Below are 22984 nucleotides of genomic sequence, written 5' to 3'. Positions count from 1 at the left end.
TGAGTCAGTGATGATGCAGTTAACAGTCCTCATATCCTCGTTGGACGCGCGCCTTTAGAGAGAAATGCATCTCTATGGACTAGCTACATAATAAAAACAGTTTTTGTTTTCTATTTGTTTTTTTCGTTAAGTAGTAATTTAAGTCTTTCTACATATTTATTTATCATGTCTGACAAAAAAATAACGGTTAAATATTTTCCACTGAAAAAAAAATGTAACTGATCGAGCTTGAGCCTTCATGTCCTAAAAATGTGTTTTGCTCTCTCCGCACAAACGATTGGATATGCACCTAATAGCGCATATTTATATCTATTATTATTTATTTCTTTTATTTTACATCTATGGATTTTAGTTTAGCCAATTCGTGATTTGAGAAGGCAAATTGAAAGAGTAGGTCAACTCACTGTCTGCCGCTTGGTCTTTAAGAAACAAAAAGCTTACGTTTAACGAACAAAAATGCTCCAATTTTTTTTTCTAAATTAACTTAATAAAAAGGAAACGAAATTATAAATACTTTGCCGTTACATACAGAATGAATTACCGATTATGGCGCCAGATATTGAAACAACAGACATAAATACTGTCCAAATAGCCCTCTTTGTGCAGGGCTTGGCCACAGAATGTTGTTCCTTGCGCCACCTGGTGGATATTATATGAAGCGCAACAACGTTTTAAAAAAACCTAAAAAAGCCCCTGCAGGCCGCCGCGTGGCGACGCGTGCTGAATTGCAGGCTGCCGCGTGAAAAAAGACGCATTTTTAATGGCCAGATCTGTAAGAATCTCCGATTGTGCTTTTGCATTAGTAATTTTTTTTCAATTTCTGAAAGCAGTAGACACACCAAAGGGCGCCCTACCCATATACTTCGGAATAAACTGACAGAAATGGTCTCATTTTGAAGAACACAACCTAAGCTAAAAGTTGATATAGGATTTTAGGCTAGTATGTGAGCACAGATGTAGTTATTAGTGCAGAAATATGATGCAAAAGTTGGCTTGTTCACAGGAGTCATTTCAGTTTTCGTGATTCTTTTGAAATTATTCTTTGATATTTTACTGTAATGTGAAAAATCTGAGAAGTGAAGTACATATTTATATTCCTGAGAGTAAGAGCTTTCATTTGATATATGACTTGTCTATTTTTAGTGAGTTTGTGTGCCATAAATATGAAACATCATTATTTGTCTGATTTTCTCGAGGGGGGGGGGAGGTTGCGCAATAACAAATTTAGACTGTATTTTTTTTTTTTTATGTAAAATTAATGCAAATATCATGGGATTCGCAAGAAAGCAGAGGTTCTAAGCTTTCAAAAAATACCATATATGTCTAGTTTTGTGCTTAACAATTAATAGATTTTTTAAAAATAATACGATGACCCCCCTGCGGACCCACCGGTGGGTCCTAGGGCGTGGCCAGAGCTTAAGGGGTTAAAGGTAAATGAATGTGGTGCATTTCCAACCCATTTTCAGTGACCAAATTGAATTCTTTGCATCAGCCTGAACAAATCTCTTGTAGTTGTGATAGAAACGCATCACATTCATACTGCTGTTTTTTTAGGAAGCCAAATGTATTATATTTATTATTATTATTATATTATCATAAAATTAACTACAAAGAATGACAAGTAACATATAATTCGATTAGTCAAATGAAAAGTACAAAGACTGAAATTGTATTTTCTTGTAAAACATATTCTAATCTATTAAATCATAGATTACATTCATTATTTTGCACATTTTACAGTATGCAAAATGAAAAAATGCAAAAGCATAGTTTAAACAGTCACTCATCCATGAGCAGAAGAGAAATAAATGTGATTTTGTCCATTTCTGAGGGAAAAACAGAAATCAGTCTCAATAATGCAGACACTGAACATCTGACCAGATCCAGAAGATCATTTCATGTCATTTCTGCTTTATCAGATTCTCCATTAGTTATAAATACACACATGAAGCTCCTGAAGCGATATTTTAGGTTTTTATAGATTAAATTGCATTTACAGTAAAGCATGTATTTTCATTAACTGATATAATGTTATACTGTACAATGACATTAAATTAAATTATGACTTTTTAAAAAAATGTATACACTATTCTGTTTTATTTCTTCTTTTCAAAACCTCCAATCAAACTCCTATTAAGGATATTAAGTAAAGATCATGTTCCGTGAAGATATTTTGTACATTTCCTACTGTAAATATATCAAAACTTAATTTTTGATTAGTAATATGCATTGCTAAGAAATTTATTTTAACCATTTTAAAGGTTATTTTTCTCAAAATTTAGATTTTATTCCACTCTCAGATTCTAGATTTCCAAAGAATACACATGTCGGCCAAATACAGTCATATCCTTAAAAACCATACATCAATCGAAAGCTTATTCATTCAGTTTTCAGGTGTTGTATAAATCTTATGCTTGTTTTATTGAGAAATCAGATGTGAAGAAACCTTTTTATTAAGTTTGTTTATTTCCTCCATTATGTTTTAAAGAAGCAATGTATACAGTACTTAAAAGCTCAGATAACAAACAAAATGTGCAAAATCCAGACATTCTGTAGCTGAACTGTAATAAACTTAGTATAAAGTAACCTAAAACACTGTTATATCAATCCTATCATAATCAATGTAATGTTAAAACAACAGTAACAATGTTAACTCAGAGTTTCCTACCTGTAGATGTTGTGGTTCAGGAGTGATTGTGTTTCTTCTTTTATCAGGACAGACTGATATCACGGATCATTTCTCCTCCCATCTGTGGGTTTCCTGGAAACAAGAACTCCCTTCTGTGTTTTACTTCTTTGTTCAGGTTTGTTTCCTCTTTTACACTAAATGAAGAGAGTGTGTTTATACTAGTGGCCAGAAAACATACAATATATACACTGTTTTTATTTTATTACACGTTATCTACTGCATTTGCATCTATAGATTTCAATTATAATACATATCTTTAAAAGTTCTCTTAAACAGTTCAGCAACACAAACCCCAAAACACAAAAGTTGTGTGTAGGTTAGAGTTAGGTTACAGACAGTATTTTTAACTTTAGCTCTACAATAGAAGTCTATGCAGCATACAGGGTTTATGGTTGTGCATCTAAAATAAAATACTTTCACTGAGCTGCTCCTCAGATCTTTGTACTTCAGATCCAGATTCATTTTACAGCTCTTGTCTGTGTCCATTTTTGTTTCTCCAGGAAGACATCAAGATACAGTCACTTCAATAAGGTGTGAAAGTGAGCAACAGTATAGTTGTTTATTTTTGTTATATTTATTTTTGGTGAATTTTTTTTGCATAATTGTTATAATGCAAACTGCATAATGAATACTGATATTATTCCCGTCTGTTATCTCTAGCGCCTATATGATATTTGCATTATTTTCTTTTTTATTTACATACTGTTGTTTATTCTTTGTGCAGCTGATAGTCTTGAATGTCAAATACAGTACACGTTATCATTTAAGGTCAACAATTTGAATATATCTTTCCAGTAAAAAACGTCATACCTACAGTATGGCTATGTTGTTCTTCATCTGTATTTGGTTTTGTTTTCCAGTAAAAATATCTAAACATTCTTAAATCAAGATACATTTACTGGAGAATGCAAATGAGGTAAGGTAATATGGCATTTTATTAGTCTTGTTTTCTGAGGAATGGTTGCCGATTGTTCAGAACACGTATTGTGAATCTTCTAATTCAGATGGGAACTTCGGAGCGCAGAACGCAGATCATTTGATTCAGATCGTAAGTTTGGAATGCTAATGGCAAATAATTTGATTCAGATCGGGACTTCGGAGCAGGTTCGTGAGTCATTTATTTCAGATCAGAACTCTGATCTGCAGATAGCAAATCATCTGATTAACATCAAAACTTTGGGAGCGGATTGTGAATCGTGAATCATTTGATTCTTTGGAGCAGGTTTGCAAGTCTATTGATTCAGATGGGAACTTTGGAGTGCAGATTGCAAATCATTTAATTCAGGACTTCAGAGCAGGTTTGCTTTTTTTCAGATTTTGTTAATTCAGCCCTAGAAAGCATTAAATCATGAAGGCAGCACAGTTGTACAAATAAAGCAAAGGAGAAAAAAATTAGGGATGGGCATTTCTGTTCATATTTCATTTCGACTAATCCACAGGTTTGAGAAACGAGTACTGATTAATTGGGGGTGGAGTTTAAGCAAGGGGCGGGGCGTTTGCGTCACAGTCTACAGTAAACATTTACAAGAAATAACAGCATGAGGTGAAGCTGAAGCGCTTTTTCTACATCTAATTAACATTTACTGCCTTAATTGTTTACATTTGTATAACATATTATCTTGTCGATCCATCAGTTCAAATTTACAACTCTACGTGTTTGCTGCTTAAAACATGGATTGATTTTTTTACATTGGTCTTTTTGACAACAGTAGACATACGAGCTGATTAAAAATGTCAGATCATTCTCTTCCAGCAGGAGGCGCTATCAGAATGATACACAAAGCAGCGCCGCAGCTGACTTTGAAACGTGCAGCGCTCATATTTATTCAATGGATAGCCTTATAAAGTTTCATCGCAATTCTTGTCTTTTAGTCCCCACATTTAAGACAACCTGAAATCATAATTAAGACTTTCTCAACCCCTAACCATAATTCAGTCATCAATGAAAATTAAGAGCTTTATTTTAAACAACCCTTAAGCCTACACAAAATACGTTTCTTTTTATTTTTTCCCTATGTTCGGCGCACAAGAGAAATATTAGGGAAATAAATTTTAAGCATATGAAGTATATTCGTGTATCATTGTCTCTGAGAGAATATGCACGTCAGATGCTGAAAGCGCTGTTTTTACTTTCACTTTAACATATTACGCAGTTTTTGTTTTGCTTGTGTAATATCCATCGGCTCACCTTCATGGTTTAAAACATAAATATGTATAAAAATGCGGTATAAATGCGGAAGATTGCACCCAAACGCTGACCCTGGTGTGCTTGATATAAATTGTGTTATTAGAAATTAGCGTTCTGCATTTTTTTAAATTTAATTATGTCAAAAGCTTTCACGGTCCGCATGAACGACCCTGGGTATAGAGCATCAATCCTTGCAGTGACCGTTTTGCGCGACAGGACAGTATAGTGGGGCTCAACGTTATTCATTAAACGTTTAAAACCTTCACCTTCAACAAAACTAATAGGCAACAAGTCTTCTGCTGTCATTTCTGCTATTAGCTGCGTCACCTTCTCTGCCCTGCCTTTGTCACATTTCTGTCTCACAAATCTCTTATGCTCGTCTGACTGCTGGTAGTGGCATCGGAATCATCTGCTTTTTTGTGTTTATGTGCAAGATGGTAACGCATCGAACTCGTTGTGGAGTTGTAGACGAGTGTGGCGCTGCGTCAAGTTTTTCAAAGTGTTGCCAGACATCGCTGGGTGCTTTAGAAGCCATTTTCGCTCTGTGCTCCGGTCTTGTCTCTAAACCGCAACTTCTCACAGCCATAACCAATCAAATATCAGACTACCGCCCAAATACCAGCATAAGCAATCAGAAAGAATGAAAGTAGTTTATTTATTTATTTTTATATTTAATGCATTTTTGGAGCCAATCGATCGTCATTTTCATTTTCATAAACTATGTTTAGTGTAGCAAAACCTTGGTTCATTTGTGGTTTAACTATAGTAAATGTGTTTTTTATTTATTTATTATTTTTTTTGTTTTGTTTTAAAGGCAGAAGTGCCTGCGTAAATACGACACCTACAAAATATTCAGTTTGATATATAAGAAAGCTGTAACATGTCATGATCTGTAAACATATATAGCCTATATATATATATATATATATATATATATAGTTTTTTTATTTAAAAAATATATAGATTTTTTTATTAATATCTTTTGGCCTTGTTTGGAAATCATAAAAACATTTAAAAAGTTATTTTTTTAAACATATTTTGTGTGCTGAGAATCACATGAATTACTGTTCATTCATCTGAAATACAGAACAGTTTTGTGTCCAAATATCAGGAAATATCACCTTACTTTTTGTTTCCTTGTTTGTTTATGTTGATTCTAGGCAGTTATGTGTGTGAAAGTCATGCAAATAACCAAATCCACTGTAAATGAGAGGAATGCCAGTTTGTGTTGGGTGTGACGGGCGGAGCTCTTATCAGTCTCACACACACTCCAGTGAAAGTCTACACATCTGCTTTAAAATTAACAACATTTAGAGTTCGAATCATTTTTATGCAATGATTGTTGTAGATGTTGACAGCTCTGCAGTAGATGACTCTGTATTAATTTTAAACATAAGAGTGTTTTTTCTGAAGCGTGCATGTTCGTGTGGTGAGCGCATGCGCGTGAGCTCCTGTCAAACTCGCCGGACTCAGAATATGCAATAAAGGTAGTGATATATAATTAATCGTATAGTTATGAAAATATGATACCCTTTCATAACTCAGATAATTTCTGTCACAGGTAGGACCTTTTGGATCGTGCTGTGACTGAAGCAGTTTTAGGAACATCTTTATTAACACATGAAGGTAAATTTATTTTCTTCTGATTAGTATTTTAATATATTACGGCAGTTATGTATAATAGTATTCACGAGGAACTGATATTTTATATATCGCAGAAGCGAATACCGAGACAGAAGCGCTTTATCTTTACGATTCAGCCTGTTTATTTGCGGTTGCTGGTTAGTTGTTGATTTGTATTCACTTGTCTGCTTGTTTAGTTATGCTGAGGTGATTATTGTGTTGACTTGTTTGATTAGCCTAATTAAATCAATACACTACAGATGAATATGGTATATTAAAACAGGTATTGCATACTTCAAGATATCACCATACTTTACCCAACATACATTATAACATTTGTTTTCTGAAATATTTAAATATGCATTAAACCAATAATACATATATACACACACATATACTATTTCAAATATAGTGAATTAAGATAAACTCGCTCATAATGCACAATGCATTTACCTAAGCCATTACCTTCCCTGAATTTGTTCGTAGATTGGTGTTGGATGTTATCTTTGGAATAGAAATATGGATATTTTTTGTAAGCATCATACTTGTTTCACTTATTTCAGTTATTGTCATAAAACTAGCGCGCTAAACCAGCAGCCTAGTGCTGACAGTGTTGTGTAAATATGGTTGAAGACAAACAGATGAACTAAATCAATTGAGTGAGTCATTTACGCTGGAACCGCCGATTGATTCAAGCCAAATAATTTAATTTGGATCGTAAGTGTGACCCGCTGTTCGCGAATCATTTAATTTTGGAACTTTGAAGCGCGGAACGCGAATCATTTGATTCAGAACAGAATTTGGAAGAGCGATTCGTGAATCATTTCATTTAGATCGAAATTTGCAGCACAGATCGCGAAAGATTTGATTCAGATCGGAACGGCGCAGATCGCAAATCATTTGATTCTTTGTAGCGGGTTCGCAAATCTTTTGATTCACATCGGAACTTTGGGCGCAGATCGTGAATCATTTCATTCTTTGAAGCGTGTTCGCAAATCTTTTAAGATTTTGGATCGCGGATCGCAAATCATTTGATTTACAACGGAACTTGGGCGACGATTTCCCAATCATTTTATTCATATCAAAACTTTGGGCGCAGATCGCGAATCAAATGATTCACTTTGGAACTTTGGGCGTACATCGTGAATCATTTAATTCTTTGGAGCGAGTTCGCAAATCTTTTGATTCAGATGGGAATTTTGGATCGCAGATTGTGAATCGCGAATCATTTGATTCACATCGGAACTTTGGGCGTGGAAGAACATTTGATTCTTTGAAGTGGTTTCGCGGATCTTTTCAGATTTTGAATCGAGGATCGCGAATCATTTGATTTACAACGCAACTTTGGGTGCAGACCGCGAATCATTTCATTCTTTGAAGTGGGTTTGCAAATCTTTTCAGATTTTGGATCGCGGATCGCAAATCATTTAATTTACAATGGAACTTTGGGCGCAGATTGCGAATCAAATGATTCACTTTGGAACTTTGGCCGTACATCGTGAATCATTTAATTTTTTGGAGCGAGTTCGCAAATCTTTTGATTCAGATGGGAATTTTGGATCGCAGATTGTGAATCGCGAATCATTTGATTCTTTGAAGTGGGTTCGCTAATCTTTTCAGATTTTGCATCGCGGATCGCAAATCATTTGATTTACATTGGAACTTTGGGCGCAGATCATGAATGATTCGATTATTTGGACCAGGTTCTCAGATCTTTTGATTTAAATGGGAATTTTGGATTGCAAATCATTTGATGTACATCGGGAATTTGGGCGCAGATTCACTTTGGAACTTAGAGCGTGAATCGTTTTGTTCTTAAGGTGACATAATTGCATACTCTGCCTGTGCTTCACTTTATTTTTGCCATATATTAGTATATTTTTATTTATCTATTTATCTTTTTTAGAATTTAAAAGACATTGTTTGATAAGTGAGGTCTCAGTTTGAAGTCCTTGAAATTAAACCCTGTTTAGAAGATGCATGTGTGTGTTCACTTAGAGGATGGATTTATTTACAGTTTGAGTTGTGTGTTTTGTGTTTTTCTCGTAATACAGAAGCTTCTGTTTGTAGTTTGAGCTCATTGGATCTTCATGTTGATGTTCAAGCGTCCATTTGCGGAGGCCGTGTTAAGAAACTTTTAAGATGATGTCATGCAGTGCTAGTGCTGCTGTCAATCATCTTCTGACCCCACCCACAACCTCTTCTACTATGAGCAGCGTCTTGTTGGCCAATGAGAGGCAGAGTTTTGAGAAAGAGGGTGGGGCAATTGCCTCTCCTCCCTCATTACATGATCACGCCCCCAGAAACACCCCACCTCAGGCTCCTCCCCTTCCCCAGGCCTTGTCTGAGGGAAACCCAGCAGAGAGGAAGAGGAGGGTGAGGAGTTTCTACTGGAAACCAATCCCTGAAGACCGGGTGAAGCATCAGGACGGACCGAACCTGTGGAGCCTCAGCCGGAGTCCGCTCCACATCGACATCAGAGCCATCGAGGAGCTGTTTGGACATGAGGACACACCGATGCCCACGATTGGAGGAAGACGTGCTTCTGTGAAAGATATCAGACCACAGGTGAGACAAAACAAAATTTAAATAGAACCCTTTTTTTTATATGTATATATATATATTTTTTTATTTTTTTTTAATTGAAGTACTAAAATATGTATGGTGTCAAAGATGTTAAGATGTCCATGTCAAAAGATATTCACAAAGGCGATTTTATGTCCAAAGAAAGCACATTAAATGTAAGTAAAGTGTCTAATTCTAAGGTTTCAAATACATTTTTGTATAATATTATGTCAAAATTTGGTTGAAATGATGTTACATTGTCATTCAGTGTATTTATGTAAAAAATTAAACAGCTTATTCTGACTTGTAAATATTAAAATATATAAAAGAATAAGGGAGCATTTTATTTTTTTGTTGTTGTTAATGAGTAAAAAATTCTTGCTGACAAATGAACAAAACCTAGGATAGTGGCAATTTTTTTAAAACGTAGAATTACAACTAATAAGTAACTTTTGTATATTTTTGTTGTAAATATCGCTGACTGAATTGCATTTTAGTGGGTGCCTTCTGTAAATTAGGGAAAAATGTTTGATAGTTATTTTTTGCTTAGAAAAACAAAAACAAAAATGCAATTAAATGAAACAGAAAATGTTTTCATATTTTTTTTGTAAAAACAACAACAATTTAAAACAGTATTACACTTATTGTTTTTATGCTTAAACCCATTCTTGTCTTTGACCCATAATCATGTTTTTAACATTTTTAATGGCATGCTTAAAAAAATTACAACATGACAAAATTACTAAAACTTTTAACTGAAAACAGAATGTACAAATATAAAAATTTAAAATGTTTAATATTATATAAAGATATTTGAAAACAATAAAACCTACGTAGATATTAAAAAAAAACTGACCAAAGCACACAACAAATTGCTAAAAGTTTAAATGAAACAAAAAAATGAATTCCACAAATGTTAAAAGTATTACATTATTAATAAACATGAAAAAATAAAATTGAACAAAAAGCACAGCAAAAATGACTAAAACCTTAAAAAAATCTAAATATAAAAATCAAAATTAATTTAAAACATGAATACAACTGCATAGACATTTAAAATGATGATGTTGAAGCAACAAAAATTAACAAAAAAATGAGAAAAACTAATAATTATTTTAAAATACTAATAATAACTATAGACATTAAGAAAACAAAAGACAATAAAAAATGATAAAAACAATAGATCTACAAAAACTTTAATTAAAAATATAAAAATTTAATTAAAAATATTAATAAAAACTGTATAAACACATTAAAAAATAATAAAAAATGCAAAAAACTAAACTGGAAAAAAATGTAAAATAAAACCCGAAAATATAAAAAATAATTCAAAATATTAACAAAAATTAATGCTAGCAAAATAACGCTGTTTGATTATGTTAAAGATAAAATTACTACAGACAGAATTTATCAGTGTGTGTTTCTCCTTAGATCACCATCTTGGACTCCAAGAGAAGCTTGAATATCTCCATTTTTCTGAAGCACTTAAAAAAGTAAGACTGGATCTCACGTGTGTGTGTGTGTGTGTGTGTGTGTGTGTGTGTGTGTGTGTGTGTGTGTTTCGTTTATTTGCTAGTGATTCTCTGTATGTCCAGGTCCAGTGAGAGTCTTTTAGATGATATTCTTCATGGAAACACGGGCGTCTTCAGTGTGGAGTCTCTCAGAGAGCTGCTGAAGCTCTTGCCGGAGGAGGATGAGGTAAAGACTTCACTTATTGATCATTGAGCAGATGATTGATGGATAATTGGTTGAATGATTGATTGATTGACAGGTGAAGAATCTTCAAATGTTCGATGGGAACCCTAAAGACCTGGCGCCGCCTGATGCCTTTATACACAATCTCATTCATTTACCCAGGTACACTCTGATGAAAATGGTCTGTGGCAGTTTCTGGCAGTAGTCTGGTCCAGATTTCATTTAAGCTGGTTCTTCTGCGTTTCTGCAGGTACGAGGTTCATCTCGAGGCTCTGCTGTTAAAGGAAGAGTTTTTCCCTTCATATACCGCCATGAAACACGATGCGACTGTCATCCTGAACGCCGTTAAAGGTGATCCGCATCTGCTCACGTGATTCCACCAGTCCAAACTCCATCTTTACTTACAGATTTCTGTATCTGAACACCTCCAGCGTCACATTCATCTGCTGATGATCTTCTGTTTATAGAGCTGTTGAGCTGTGAGCAGCTACACAATGTCCTTCATTTAGTGCTGCAAGCTGGAAACATCATGAATGCTGTAAGTCTGGTGCTCTTACACATTTACACTTACATGCATATACATTATGTATATATATAGTATTAAGCTACTCCAAATTATAGCCAGTAAATAATTATAAGTATTTGATAAAACGCTTTTTTTTTTTTTTTTTTTTTTTTACGAAATGCAAATTGTACTATAAACAGTACATTTTTTATTTTAAATTTAAAATGCATTTTTTTGTATTTTGCATTTATATTTTTTTTTCCCATGATTTTCTGAAGTTCATACTGCAGAGAATGACACTAGCAACACCAAAATCTTAGGTTTAAAACTCAAAATTCACTAGCACGATAAAAATGTATCAATGAGGATCTTATGATGGTGACAGTATTAAACTCAACCATATGATCTATGTGTGTGTGTGTGTGTGTGTGTGTGTGTGTGTGTGTGTGTGTGTGTGTGTGTGTGTGTGTCTGTGTGTGTGTGTGTGTGTGTGTGTGTGTGTGTGTGTCTGTGTGTGTCAGGGTGGATCTGCTGGTAATGCGGTGGGCTTCAGACTCTCCTCTCTGCTGTCATTGGCTGATACTAAAGCCAACAAACCTGGAATCAACCTGCTGCACTTTGTCGCTCTGGTAAGTGTGTCTGAGCTGGTCTCTGAGTCTGAGCTAGTCTCTGCTGGTTTCTATCAGTCTGAGCTGGTCTCTGTTATTCTGAACTGGTCTCTCTCTGTATGAGCTGGTCTCTATCAATCTGAGCTGGTCTCTGAGTCTGAGCCGGTCTCTATCAGACTGAGTTGGTCTCTATCAATCTGAGCTGGTGTCTATCTGTATAAGTTGGTCTCTGTCTGTCTAAGCTGGTCTCTGAGTCTGAGCCGGTCTCTATCAGACTGAGTTGGTCTCTATCAATCTGAGCTGGTCTCTGAGTCTGAGCCGGTCTCTATCAGACTGAGTTGGTCTCTATCAATCTGAGTTGGTCTCTATCAATCTGAGCTGGTGTCTATCTGTATAAGTTGGTCTCTGTCTGTCTAAGCTGGTCTCTGAGTCTGAGCCGGTCTCTATCAGACTGAGTTGGTCTCTATCAATCTGAGCTGGTCTCTGAGTCTGAGCCGGTCTCTATCAGACTGAGTTGGTCTCTATCAATCTGAGCTGGTCTCTATCTGTATAAGTTGGTCTCTGTCTGTCTAAGCTGGTCTCTGAGTCTGAGCCGGTCTCTATCAGACTGAGTTGGTCTCTATCAATCTGAGCTGGTCTCTGAGTCTGAGCCGGTCTCTATCAGACTGAGTTGGTCTCTATCAATCTGAGCTGGTCTCTATCTGTACAAGTTGGTCTCTGTCTGTCTAAGCTGGTCTCTGATTCTGTGCTGGTCTCTTTTAGTTTAAGCTGGTCTCTGTTGTCTTTATCAGTCTGCTCTGGTCTCTGTCAATTTGAGCTGGTCTCTATCTGTATGAGTTGGTCTCTCTACCAGTCTGAGTTGGTTTCTATCAGTCTGAGCTGGTCTCCACTAGTGTCTATCAGTCTGTGCTGGTCTTTGCTATTCTCTATCAGTCTGAACTGGTCTTTTTCAGTTTGAGCTAACCTCTGCTGGTCTCTGCCAGTCTGAGCTGGTCTCTATCTGTATGAGTTGGTCTCTACCAGTCTGAGTTGGTTTCTATCAGTCTGAGCTGGTCTCGTCAGTCTATAATATAACAAACTAAATTTAACTTGTTCTTTTCTGTAACACAAAGGTCAGAAAGCATTTGAATGCAGTAAAATGTGTGTCTGTCTGGTTACAGGAAGCTCAGAAGAAAGATCTGCTCATGTTTCCAGACAAACTTCAGCACGTTCAGCAAGCAGCACGGTGAGAACTGATAAAACACTGATGTAGCAATCATACTCAAATACAGCGGTGTCCCAATCATATTTCTGTTTAAGTGTCTAAATGTTTCTTCTTTGCAAAGGTTTTCTGTGAAGGTTATGTTTAGGGGATCAGGTTAGGAGAAAATATTGTTACCTGATAAAATAATGGACGTCTACTGTACAAACCTGCGTGTGTGTGTGTGTGTGTGTGTGTGTGTGTGTGTGTAGAGTGTGTGTTGACAGCATCCATGTAGAGTTTGACACTCTGACCAGAAGAGTTCATCAGTTACAGCAGAACATCCTCACAAATGAAGAGCTCCTGACACAGCTGCAGACCTTCATACAGGTGACCTCTGACCCCTGACCCCTCACCTGTTTGATTTTAAATGTAACGTTTTATGTTTTTTCTCATATCACAGTCATGTCTGATCATGTTTTGTGTGTTTCAGAGCGCCACTGATGCTCTGGAGGATTTAAGGATCAGTATTGATGAGGTTCAGAAGGAAGGAGACGCTCTGATCGATTTCTTCTGTGAGGACAGAGACGTCTTCAAACTGGACGAGTGCTTCCGGATTTTCCAGAATTTCTGCTCCAAATTCAAAAAAGCTGTTCAGGTAAAACAAAACTTCAATTTATTTTTTTCTTGCCATGCATGGCAGCTATATATTTTCATGTTTAAACACTCAGTTTAGACTAATCTACACAGATTTTAAATATTCAAATATTTAATTAAGCATAAAAAATTTTTTCCAACTCATATATATTCTCATTGTCTATCAATATATTATTTATTTAATCAAAAAAACATTTTCATGTTTAAAGGCCCAGTTTAATTTTAAATATCATTTGGGGAAAAAATTATATTATAATTAACTTACAATTGTACTGTATTGTTAAATATATTAATTTTTAATACATATTTTTATTGTTTACTTATTTATGTTTTGATGTTTAAAGCCTGTTTAGACTAAATTTAAACCAATTAAAAATATCAAAATACTGGGAAAAAGGCATAGCATAGCAAACTTTTTTCTACTCACTATAGTACTGTACTTTTAAGTGTATTATTTATGTATTTTTTATTTTGATCGATTTTTTTCTTTATTGTTTACTTATTTATATTTAATATTTATTTAATCGATCTAATTTTGTTTATTTATTGTAGTTTTTAAAATTAACATTTATTTATTTAATTTAAATCTTTATCACTAATATTTATTTTTACTTTTTCTCTTATGGTTTCTGCGGACCCTCTAGCCCTCAGTTGCGGTTTCCTAGTCTTTCATAGTTTATATGTTCTTTCTCTCCTCAGGAGAACATGGACCGAGGAATGTGGGAGGAGTCTCGGCGTAAGCGTCTGAAGGACAAGCTGCACTCGTGGGCGGGGCATGAGGCCGTGGGCGGAGTCTCTGGCTTACCTTCCAATAGCGAAGCAGATGTGGCGGCACCGTTAAAGATGGAGGAGCTTGTGGAGCTGCCAGAAACGAACCCTCACAGTCCACAACACTCACCGCAACAAAGCGTGACCTTTGACCCCTGTGAAGCAGATACGCTTGTACTTCCTCCAATACACTCACTCTCCATCACAAACATGACAGAGGAGCCAGAAATCCTAAATAAGACTCCTTCCATACAGGAATCGCAGAACAACGACCTTCAAACACAAAGTCAAGAAACTTTGGGAAATGAAGAAGTGACTCCAGATGTGACCTTTGACCCTTCACACATCAGTTTAGTAGTAGATTCAGAGGTTATCAATAATCAGTCAGAGAGCAAACCTAAAGATAAAGTCCAACCTATGAAAGAGTCTCTCAAAAACAGTGCTGGAGCGAGACAAACAATCAGCAAACGAACCTTCGGCTCTCAAAACAGAACATCTATTGCTCTGAAATCGCCTTCATCTTCCATTAAACTATCATCTCCTAAATGTGTGAGCTCCTCTGAAACCGTGAGTTTGAGGAAGCTTGTTCCGCTTCGGCAGCCCAGTAGTTCTGCTGCGCAGATTCAGAAACAACCCGGACGAAACGTCCTCAACGTCCCAAAGAAGATGCAAGCGGTTCCACCGGAGAAGAAGACCTCTGAAAGAGGCCAACCTGTGAAAGAGTCACTCAAAACCAGCTCTGGGGCGCAACGAACCTTCAGCTCTAAAAACAGACCATCTCTTCTTGCGAAATCGCCTTCATCTCCTATTAAACCATCATCTTCATCATTATCATCTCCTAAATGTGTGAGCTCCTCTGAAACCATGAGTTTGAGGAAGTTTGTTCCTCTCTGGCAGCCCAGTAGTTCTGCTGCAACGATTCAAGAGCAACCCGGACGAAACGTCCTCAACATCCCAAAGAAGACACAAGTGGTTCGACCAGAGGAGAAGATGTGTCCCGCTGCATTCAATGGCCTCGACCGTAGCAGTTCTCAAATCTCAGCACGCAATTGCACAATCAAACCGGCCAGCTTCGCTCGCAACACCTCGGCGTCAACAACGCGCCACATCACCGCTCCTGGAAACCAGCCTAAACCAGCTCCGCTGACTCGCGCGGCATCGCTCAGACTCTCTCAGGTCCACAAACTGCAGCAGACGCCTGCAGGAAGTGCTCATCTGTCGCCCCCTGCTGGACAACAGCGGAAGAGCAGCAGCGCTGCCTCTAAAAACTCACGTGATAGAAATGTCAAACCCACCTTAGAGAGATAGAAGTATTGTTCAAAAGTTTGGAGATTTTAAATGTCTTTTGAAGAAGTCTCTTTTCTCACCAATTGATCAAAAATACAGTAAAATTATGAAATATTATTAGAATTTAAAATAGCTTTTTTTCTATGTGAATATCTGTTAAAGTGTATTTTATTTCTGTGGTCAAAGCTGAATTTTCAGCATCATTACTGCAGTCTTCAGTGCTACATAATCCCTCAGAAATCATTCTAATATGCTGAAACATTTCTGATTATTAGCAATGTTCAAAATAGTTGTGCTGCACAAAAGTTTTGGGGAAACCATCATACATTTTATTTTTCAGGAGTCAAGAATTAATAGAAAGTCAGCATAGAAAGAGCAGCATTTATTTGAAATTTAATGCATCCTTGATCAATAAAAGGAATAATTTCTTCCATAAAATAAAAATGATACTGACCTCAAACTTCTGCACAGTAATGCAATTAGGAATTATATTTTAATTAGTAATTATATATTTTTTTTTAAGAAATCTTATATGTTTGTCACAAATATTGTGTAATTAAAAAAATAGTGTTGTTTTTTTTTCTTTAAATATAAATCATTTTGCTCTTAATTACTGATTGAGATATTGCATTGAAAAATTGTACTTGAACAAAATGGGACAATATTAGTGATTTATATAGATGAATTCATACATGTTTTATCTGGAGCAAATACAGTATTTATTAATAAACTATTAACTATTTTTTAGATTCTCTGTGATCTGTGAAACATTTTGATGCATCATGTTTATATTCACTTTACATTCACATTGCAATAGTACTAGATTATTACAGCATTCTTAGAAATGATCTAAACATAGTTCAGCATTATAGTAACATTATCACAACATTACTGTAACAACACAACAAAGGACATTGACTAATAATGTGTTCACTCTCAGGCTATCCCAGATGTAGATGAGTTGTTTCTTCATCAGATTTCTAGAAATGTGTCATTCCATCACTGTCTCACCAATGGATCCTCTGCAGTGAATGGGTGCCGTCAGAATGAGAGTCCAAACAGCTGATAAAAACATCACAATAATCCACCAGTAATCCACACCACTCCAGTCCATCAGTTAACATCTTCAGAAGACAAATGCTGAAACAAATCCATCAAGAAGTTTTTAACTAAAATACATTGAGTGCATAATCCATATAGGTTATTGTGATGTTTATATCAGCTGTTTGGACTCTCATTCAGACGGCACCCATTCACTGCAGAGGATCCACTTCTCCAAATCAGATGAAGAACCAAACTCATCACATCTTAAATGGCCAAAGGATGAGGATATTTATAGCTGAAGTTCATTTTTAGGTGAGTTATTCCTTTAAAAGTGGCAGTAGCATCAAAAATACATTACATTTATTTATTTAGCAGGTGCTTTTATCCAGAGCAGCATTTTTGTAGCATAGTAAAGTGAGAAACTAAACTAAAATACATACATTGTCATGCCTCTAAAATCAATATAAAGCAAAAATTAAACAAATTATAACATTTTTGTTGTTTATATACAGTAAATATAAGAATCTGTAACCTTTTCTATCATGAAATACTACACATTATCAGAGTTTCTGTTCACACAGATGCTTGCTGGTTTTGTTGTGAAGTGTTGGCGTCTCAGATGGAGGACGCATGAGCTTTGCAGACGTAGCGGTAGCGGCGAGAGCAGTGGTCGTCGTTATAGCGTCCGTCGTGGTGAAAGTGAGCACAGTCTTCACCGCCTCCCAAACCGTGAGCCTTCCAGTCATCCGGCTGACCAGGCATCCATTCACTGTACACACACACACACACACACACACACACACACACACACACACACACACACACACACACACACACACACACACACACACACACACACACACACACACACACGTGTGACGAATGCTGGAGTGTGACTGATAAGGCTTCTGACAGCAGACACAAACTCACCTCCTGACAACTGTGTACGGCGTCCCGTCCAGCCATTCCCACTCACCGGTGCGGCCATCAGTCAAACCCAACCAGTAGTACAGTGGCCTGGTCTTACTGACCACGAAACTCTGAACACACACATGCATACAATTACTAGAGCACTCATTAAGTTTGAATAAACACGCTGCTTTAGTTGTGTGTTTGCTGGTGGTGGGTTAGTTAATAAACTAATGGTTTAGTTGTTTTGTTGGTTTTCAATTTGTTAGTTGTTTTGGTTTAATTGTGTGTCGGTTTTGTCATTTTGATTTAGTTGTGTTGGTTAAGTTGTTTTGGTTTATTTGCATTGGTTTAGTCATTTTGGTTTAGTTATGTTGGTTAAGTTGTTTTGGTTCAGTAGGGTTGGTTTAGTAGTTTTGTCATTCTGGTTCGTCGTTTTGGTGTATTAATGTTGGTTTAGTTGTTTTGGTTTAGTTGTGTTGGTTGTTTTGGTTTAGTCGTTTTAGTTTAGTCATTTTGGTTTAGTCATTTTGGTTTAGTTGTTTTAGTTTAGTCATTTTGGTTTAGTCATTTTGGTTAAGTTGTTTTGGTTTAGTTATTTTGGTTTAGTCATTTTGGTTTAGTTGTTTTAGTTTAGTCATTTTGGTTTAGTCGTTTTAGTTTAGTCATTTTGGTTTAGTCATTTTGGTTTAGTTGTTTTAGTTTAGTCATTTTGGTTTAGTCATTTTGGTTAAGTTGTTTTGGTTTAGTTATTTTGGTTTAGTCATTGTGGTTTAGTCGTTTTAGTTTAGTCATTTTGGTTTAGTTGTTTTGGTTTAGTCATTTTGGTTTAGTTGTTTTGGTTTAGTCATTTTGGTTTAGTTGTTTTGGTTTAGTCATTTTGGTTTAGTTATGTTGGTTAAGTTGTTTTGGTTTGGTAGGGTTGGTTTAGTATTAGTTTTGTCATTCTGGTTCGTCGTTTTGGTGTATTAATGTTGGTTTAGTTGTTTTATTTTGGTTTAGTTGTGTTGGTTGTTTTGGTTTAGTCATTTTGGTTTAGTCATTTTAGTTTAGTCATTTTGGTTTAGTTTTGTTGGTTAAGTTGTTTTGGTTCAGTAGGGTTGGTTTAGTATTAGTTTTGTCATTCTGGTTCGTCGTTTTGGTATATTAATGTTGGTTTGGTTGTTTTGGCTTAGTTATTTTGGTTTAGTTGTTTTGGTTTAGTCAATTTGGTTTAGTCATTTTGGTTTAGTTGTTTTGGTTTAGTCAATTTGGTTTAGTCATTTTGGTTTAGTTGTTTTAGTTTAGTCATTTTGGTTTAGTTGTTTTAGTTTAGTCATTTTGGTTTAGTTATGTTGGTTAAGTTGTTTTGGTTTAGTTTTAGTTTTGTCATTCTAGTTCATTTGTGTTGGTTTCGTCTATTTGGTGTATTAATGTTGGTTTAGTTGTTTTGTTTTTTGTTTTGTTTTGTTTTGTTTTGGTTTAGTTATGTTGGTTAAGTTGTTTTGGTTCAGAAGGGTTGGTTTAGTTTTAATTTAGTCATTCTGGTTCATTTGTGTTTGTTTCGTTGTTTTGGTGTATTAATGTTGGTTTAGTTGTTTTGGTTTAGTTTTGTTTGTTGTTTTGGTTTAGTAATTTTGGTTTAGTTATGTTGGTTAAGTTGTTTTGGTTCAGAACGGTTGGTTTAGTTTTAATTTAGTCGTTCTGGTTCATTTGTGTTTGTTTCGTTGTTTTGGTGTATTAATGTTGGTTTAGTTGTTTTGGTTTAGTTTTGTTGGTTGTTTTGGTTTAGTAATTTTGGTTTAGTTATGTTGGTTAGGTTGTTTTTGTTCAGTTGTGTTGGTTAGGTTGTTCAGTTTTGTCATTGTGGTTCATTTGTGTTGGTTTTGTCATTTTGGTGTGTTGGTTTAGCTGTTTTTGTTTAGTTGTGTTGCTTTAGGTGTTTTGGTTTAATTGTTTTAGTTTATTTATGTTGGTTTGGTTTAGTTGTGTTGGTTAAGTTGTTTTGGTTCAGAAGGGTTGGTTTAGTTTTAATTTAGTCATTCTGGTTCATTTGTGTTTGTTTCATTGTTTTGGTGTATTAATGTTGGTTTAGTTGTTTTGGTTTAGTTTTGTTTGTTGTTTTGGTTTAGTAATTTTGGTTTAGTTATGTTGGTTAGGTTGTTTTAGTTCAGTTGCGTTGGTTAGGTTGTTTAGTTTTGTCATTGTGGTTCATTTGTGTTGGTTTTGTCATTTTGGTGTATTACTGTTGGTTTAGCTGTTTTTGTTTAGTTGTGTTGCTTTAGGTGTTTTGGTTTAATTGTTTTAGTTTATTTATGTTGGTTTGGTTTAGTTGTTTTGGTTTATTTATGTTGGTTTAGTTGTTTTAGTTTAGTTGTGTTGGTTTAGTTGTGTTATTGGTGCTGCTGGTGTACTTGTGGTGTTTTGATTGTTTTGGTTCATTAGTTGTTACTTGTATTTTTGGTTTAGTTCCACTGTTGTAGTTGTGTTGATTTAGTTGTTTTAGTTTAGTTGCGTTAATCAGTTGTTTTGATTTGGTTTAGTTGGGTTAGTTTAGTTGTTTTGGTTTAGTTCTGTTGGTTTAGTTGTGTGTCCGATGCTGTTGGTTAAGTTGTGTTGATTAGTTGTATTGGTTTAGTTGTGTGTCCGATGCTGTTGGTTAAGTTGTGCTGGTTTAGTTGTGTTGATTAGTTGTATTGGTTTAATGCGTCTAGTTCTGCTGGTTACGTTAGTCGTACAGTACGGATCAGCTCTGACCTTCTCCTGTTTGCTTTTCAAGACGAGTAACTCTGATCTCCTCTTCTTACACTCGTCTTTAGCCGCGTCCCACGGCATCCCATCATGAGAGAAGAAATAACAATGAGAGGAGAAGAGCAGCCACCCATCAGGACAGCACAGCTCCTCCGTGTCTGAACACACATGTGTCACCATCAGCACATGAGACTTGAACACATAACCAAGACAAACTACTACAGCATCGCTTACCGTTGTTCCTCATCTTGTTAATCTGGCATTTCAGATCCGAAACTCTGTCACGGAGCGCCTGTGCTGAATCCGACACTAAACACACATGTATGCATACATTTACGTTGCTTTCTCTAGTTTGGTTCGTCTGCATGCGTATTCGTGTGCTACTTACTATCAGTAATCATGCTTTGCATCTTCTCTTGGTTAAACTCCAGATTGCTAATCTCCAAAAGCAGTTTACTTCCTGAACACACACATGGACCATTTTAAAACACATTTTACATCTATACTGGGACATAGTTGAAAAAATCAGTGTAAAATCTAATGCATGTGGGACTTTTAATTTTCTAGTTTTCCAGATAAGAGAAAGTTTTTTATTAGTCTACATTACCGTGTTCCTCTAGTTCACGTGTACTGGTTATGACGCTCACGAGCGTTTGCGTCAGATTCTGTATGTTCGTCTCTGTAGTTGAGAACTTCCCGTCAAACTTCACATCTAACAAAACACAAAACACATTATTTTTTATTGATAGCATGAGCTCTGAATATTTGTAAAATATTGTCTGGAAACTATGCACTTTGTGTTTACAGGTGCATCTCAATAAATTAGATTGTCATGGGAAAGTTTATTAATTTCAGTAATTCAACTCAAATTGTGAAACTCGTGTATTAAATTCAATGCACACAGACTGAAGTAGTTTATGTCTTTGGTTCTTTTAATTGTGAAGATTTGGCTCACATTTAATAAAAAAAACCCTCACCAATTCATTATCTCAACAAATTAGAATACATCATTAGAACAATAAATACAAACTTTTTAGTGAACTGTTGGCCTTCTGGAAAGTATGTCCATTTACTGTACATGTACTCAATACAATAGGGGCTCATTTTGCTTTAACTACTGTCTGTGGCACTGCTGAGGTGGAATGGAAGCCCAGGATTCTTTGACAGTGGCCTTCAGCTCATCTGCATTTTTTAGTCTCTTGTTTCTCATTGTCCTCTTGATTCTCGATGGGGTTGAGGTCTGGTGAGTTTGCTGGCCAGTCAAGCACATCAACATCATGGTCATTTAACCAACTTTTGGTGCTTTTGACAGTGTGGGCAGGTGCCAAATCCTGCTGGAAAATGAAATCAGCATCTTTGAAAAGCTGGTCAGTTGAAAGAAGCATGAAGTGCTCTAAAATGTCTTGGTAAAGGGGTGCAGTGACTTTGGTTTTCAAAAAACACAGTGGACCAGAACCAGCAGATGACAATGTGTCCCAAATCATCACAGACTGTGGAAACTTAACACTGGACTTCAAGCAACTCGGGCTATGAGCTTCTCCACCCTTCCTCCAGACTTTATAACTTTGGTTTCCAAAGGAAATACAATCTTGCTTTCAACTGAAAGAGGACTTTGGACCACTGGGCAACAGTCCATTTCTTCTTCTCCTTAGCCCAGCTTTAGTCCATTCCTTGTGAATTTCACCCATCAATTTTGCTTAACAAGCCTCTCAAGGCTGCGGTTCTCTCAGTTGGCTGTGCATATTTTTCTTTCACACTTTTTCCTTCTACTCAACTCTCTGTTAACATGCTTGGATGCAGCACTCTGTGAACCGCCAGCCTCTTTGGCAATGAATGTTTGTGGCTTACCCTCCTTGTGAAGGGTGTCAAGGATTGTCTTTTGGACAACTGTCAGATCAGCAGTCTTCACCATGATTGTGTAGTGAACCAAACTGAGAGACTCAGGAAACCTTTGCAGGTGTTTTGAGTTGATTCGCTGATTGACATGTCACCATATTCTAATTTGTTGAGATAGTAAATTGGTGGGTTTTTGATAAATGTGAGCCAAATCATCACAATTAAAAGAACCATAGACCTAAACTACTTCAGTCTGACTGCGTTGAATTTATTTACAGTTTTTTACAGATGCTAGGACACATTTCTCAATACTTAGGTCACTTTTGCAAAACTCTTGACACAGTGAGCACAACAGAAGTCTATGTAGGCTAAACTGAGGATCAATTATCATTGTTTTGGCACAAAATGCATTCAATGACTACATCTCTCAAATTTCATGAATTGTTTTCTCACTCAGACACAACAACTGAGAAAAATCTCTGTACGTACAGGACATATTGCGCGTGCTTACATACTGTTTTCAAAACTTTCAAACTTATGTTCAAAACAATAACATAATGCAAAACTGAATAAGACAGCAAAATTCAACAGCAATATTTCATTGAAACATATTTCAAATCTAAAAATGCAGTAGATTAGCATTACTATTGTATCTGTATCAGTGGATGGTGTGTATACAAATTCTTGTATTTTGGAATTA

At 35.9% G+C, this 22984-nt stretch overlaps 2 protein-coding genes across 2 annotated transcripts in view; one reads left to right on the top strand and one right to left on the bottom strand.

Moving 5' to 3' along the window:
- The first annotated feature begins 6228 nt into the window (after positions 1 to 6228).
- Positions 6229 to 10790, top strand: LOC141290707 (FH2 domain-containing protein 1-like). The gene is made up of 5 exons (XM_073822800.1): positions 6229 to 6364; positions 6439 to 6503; positions 8555 to 9068; positions 10497 to 10558; positions 10661 to 10790. The coding sequence occupies exons 3-5, from the start codon at positions 8643 to 8645 to the stop codon at positions 10788 to 10790; spliced, it is 618 nt and encodes a 205-aa protein (XP_073678901.1). The 5' UTR covers positions 6229 to 6364; positions 6439 to 6503; positions 8555 to 8642.
- Positions 10791 to 16422: 5632 nt separating this feature from the next.
- Positions 16423 to 22984, bottom strand: part of LOC141290706 (asialoglycoprotein receptor 1-like) — a 9803-nt gene continuing 3241 nt past the window's right edge. The window contains exons 3-8 of the mRNA XM_073822799.1: positions 21056 to 21160; positions 20837 to 20908; positions 20683 to 20757; positions 20455 to 20606; positions 17740 to 17849; positions 16423 to 17578 (exon numbers count right to left, since the gene is read on the bottom strand). Coding sequence (XP_073678900.1) covers positions 17425 to 17578; positions 17740 to 17849; positions 20455 to 20606; positions 20683 to 20757; positions 20837 to 20908; positions 21056 to 21160 — 668 coding nt within the window. The 3' untranslated portion in view covers positions 16423 to 17424. The remainder of the gene's footprint in view (positions 17579 to 17739; positions 17850 to 20454; positions 20607 to 20682; positions 20758 to 20836; positions 20909 to 21055; positions 21161 to 22984) is intronic.

This window comes from Garra rufa, chromosome 18, assembly GCF_049309525.1.
Source record: "Garra rufa chromosome 18, GarRuf1.0, whole genome shotgun sequence".
Lineage (NCBI taxonomy): Eukaryota > Metazoa > Chordata > Actinopteri > Cypriniformes > Cyprinidae > Garra > Garra rufa.
Note: the sequence above shows the minus strand (reverse complement) of the source record. Positions and strands in the feature narration are given on the sequence as shown.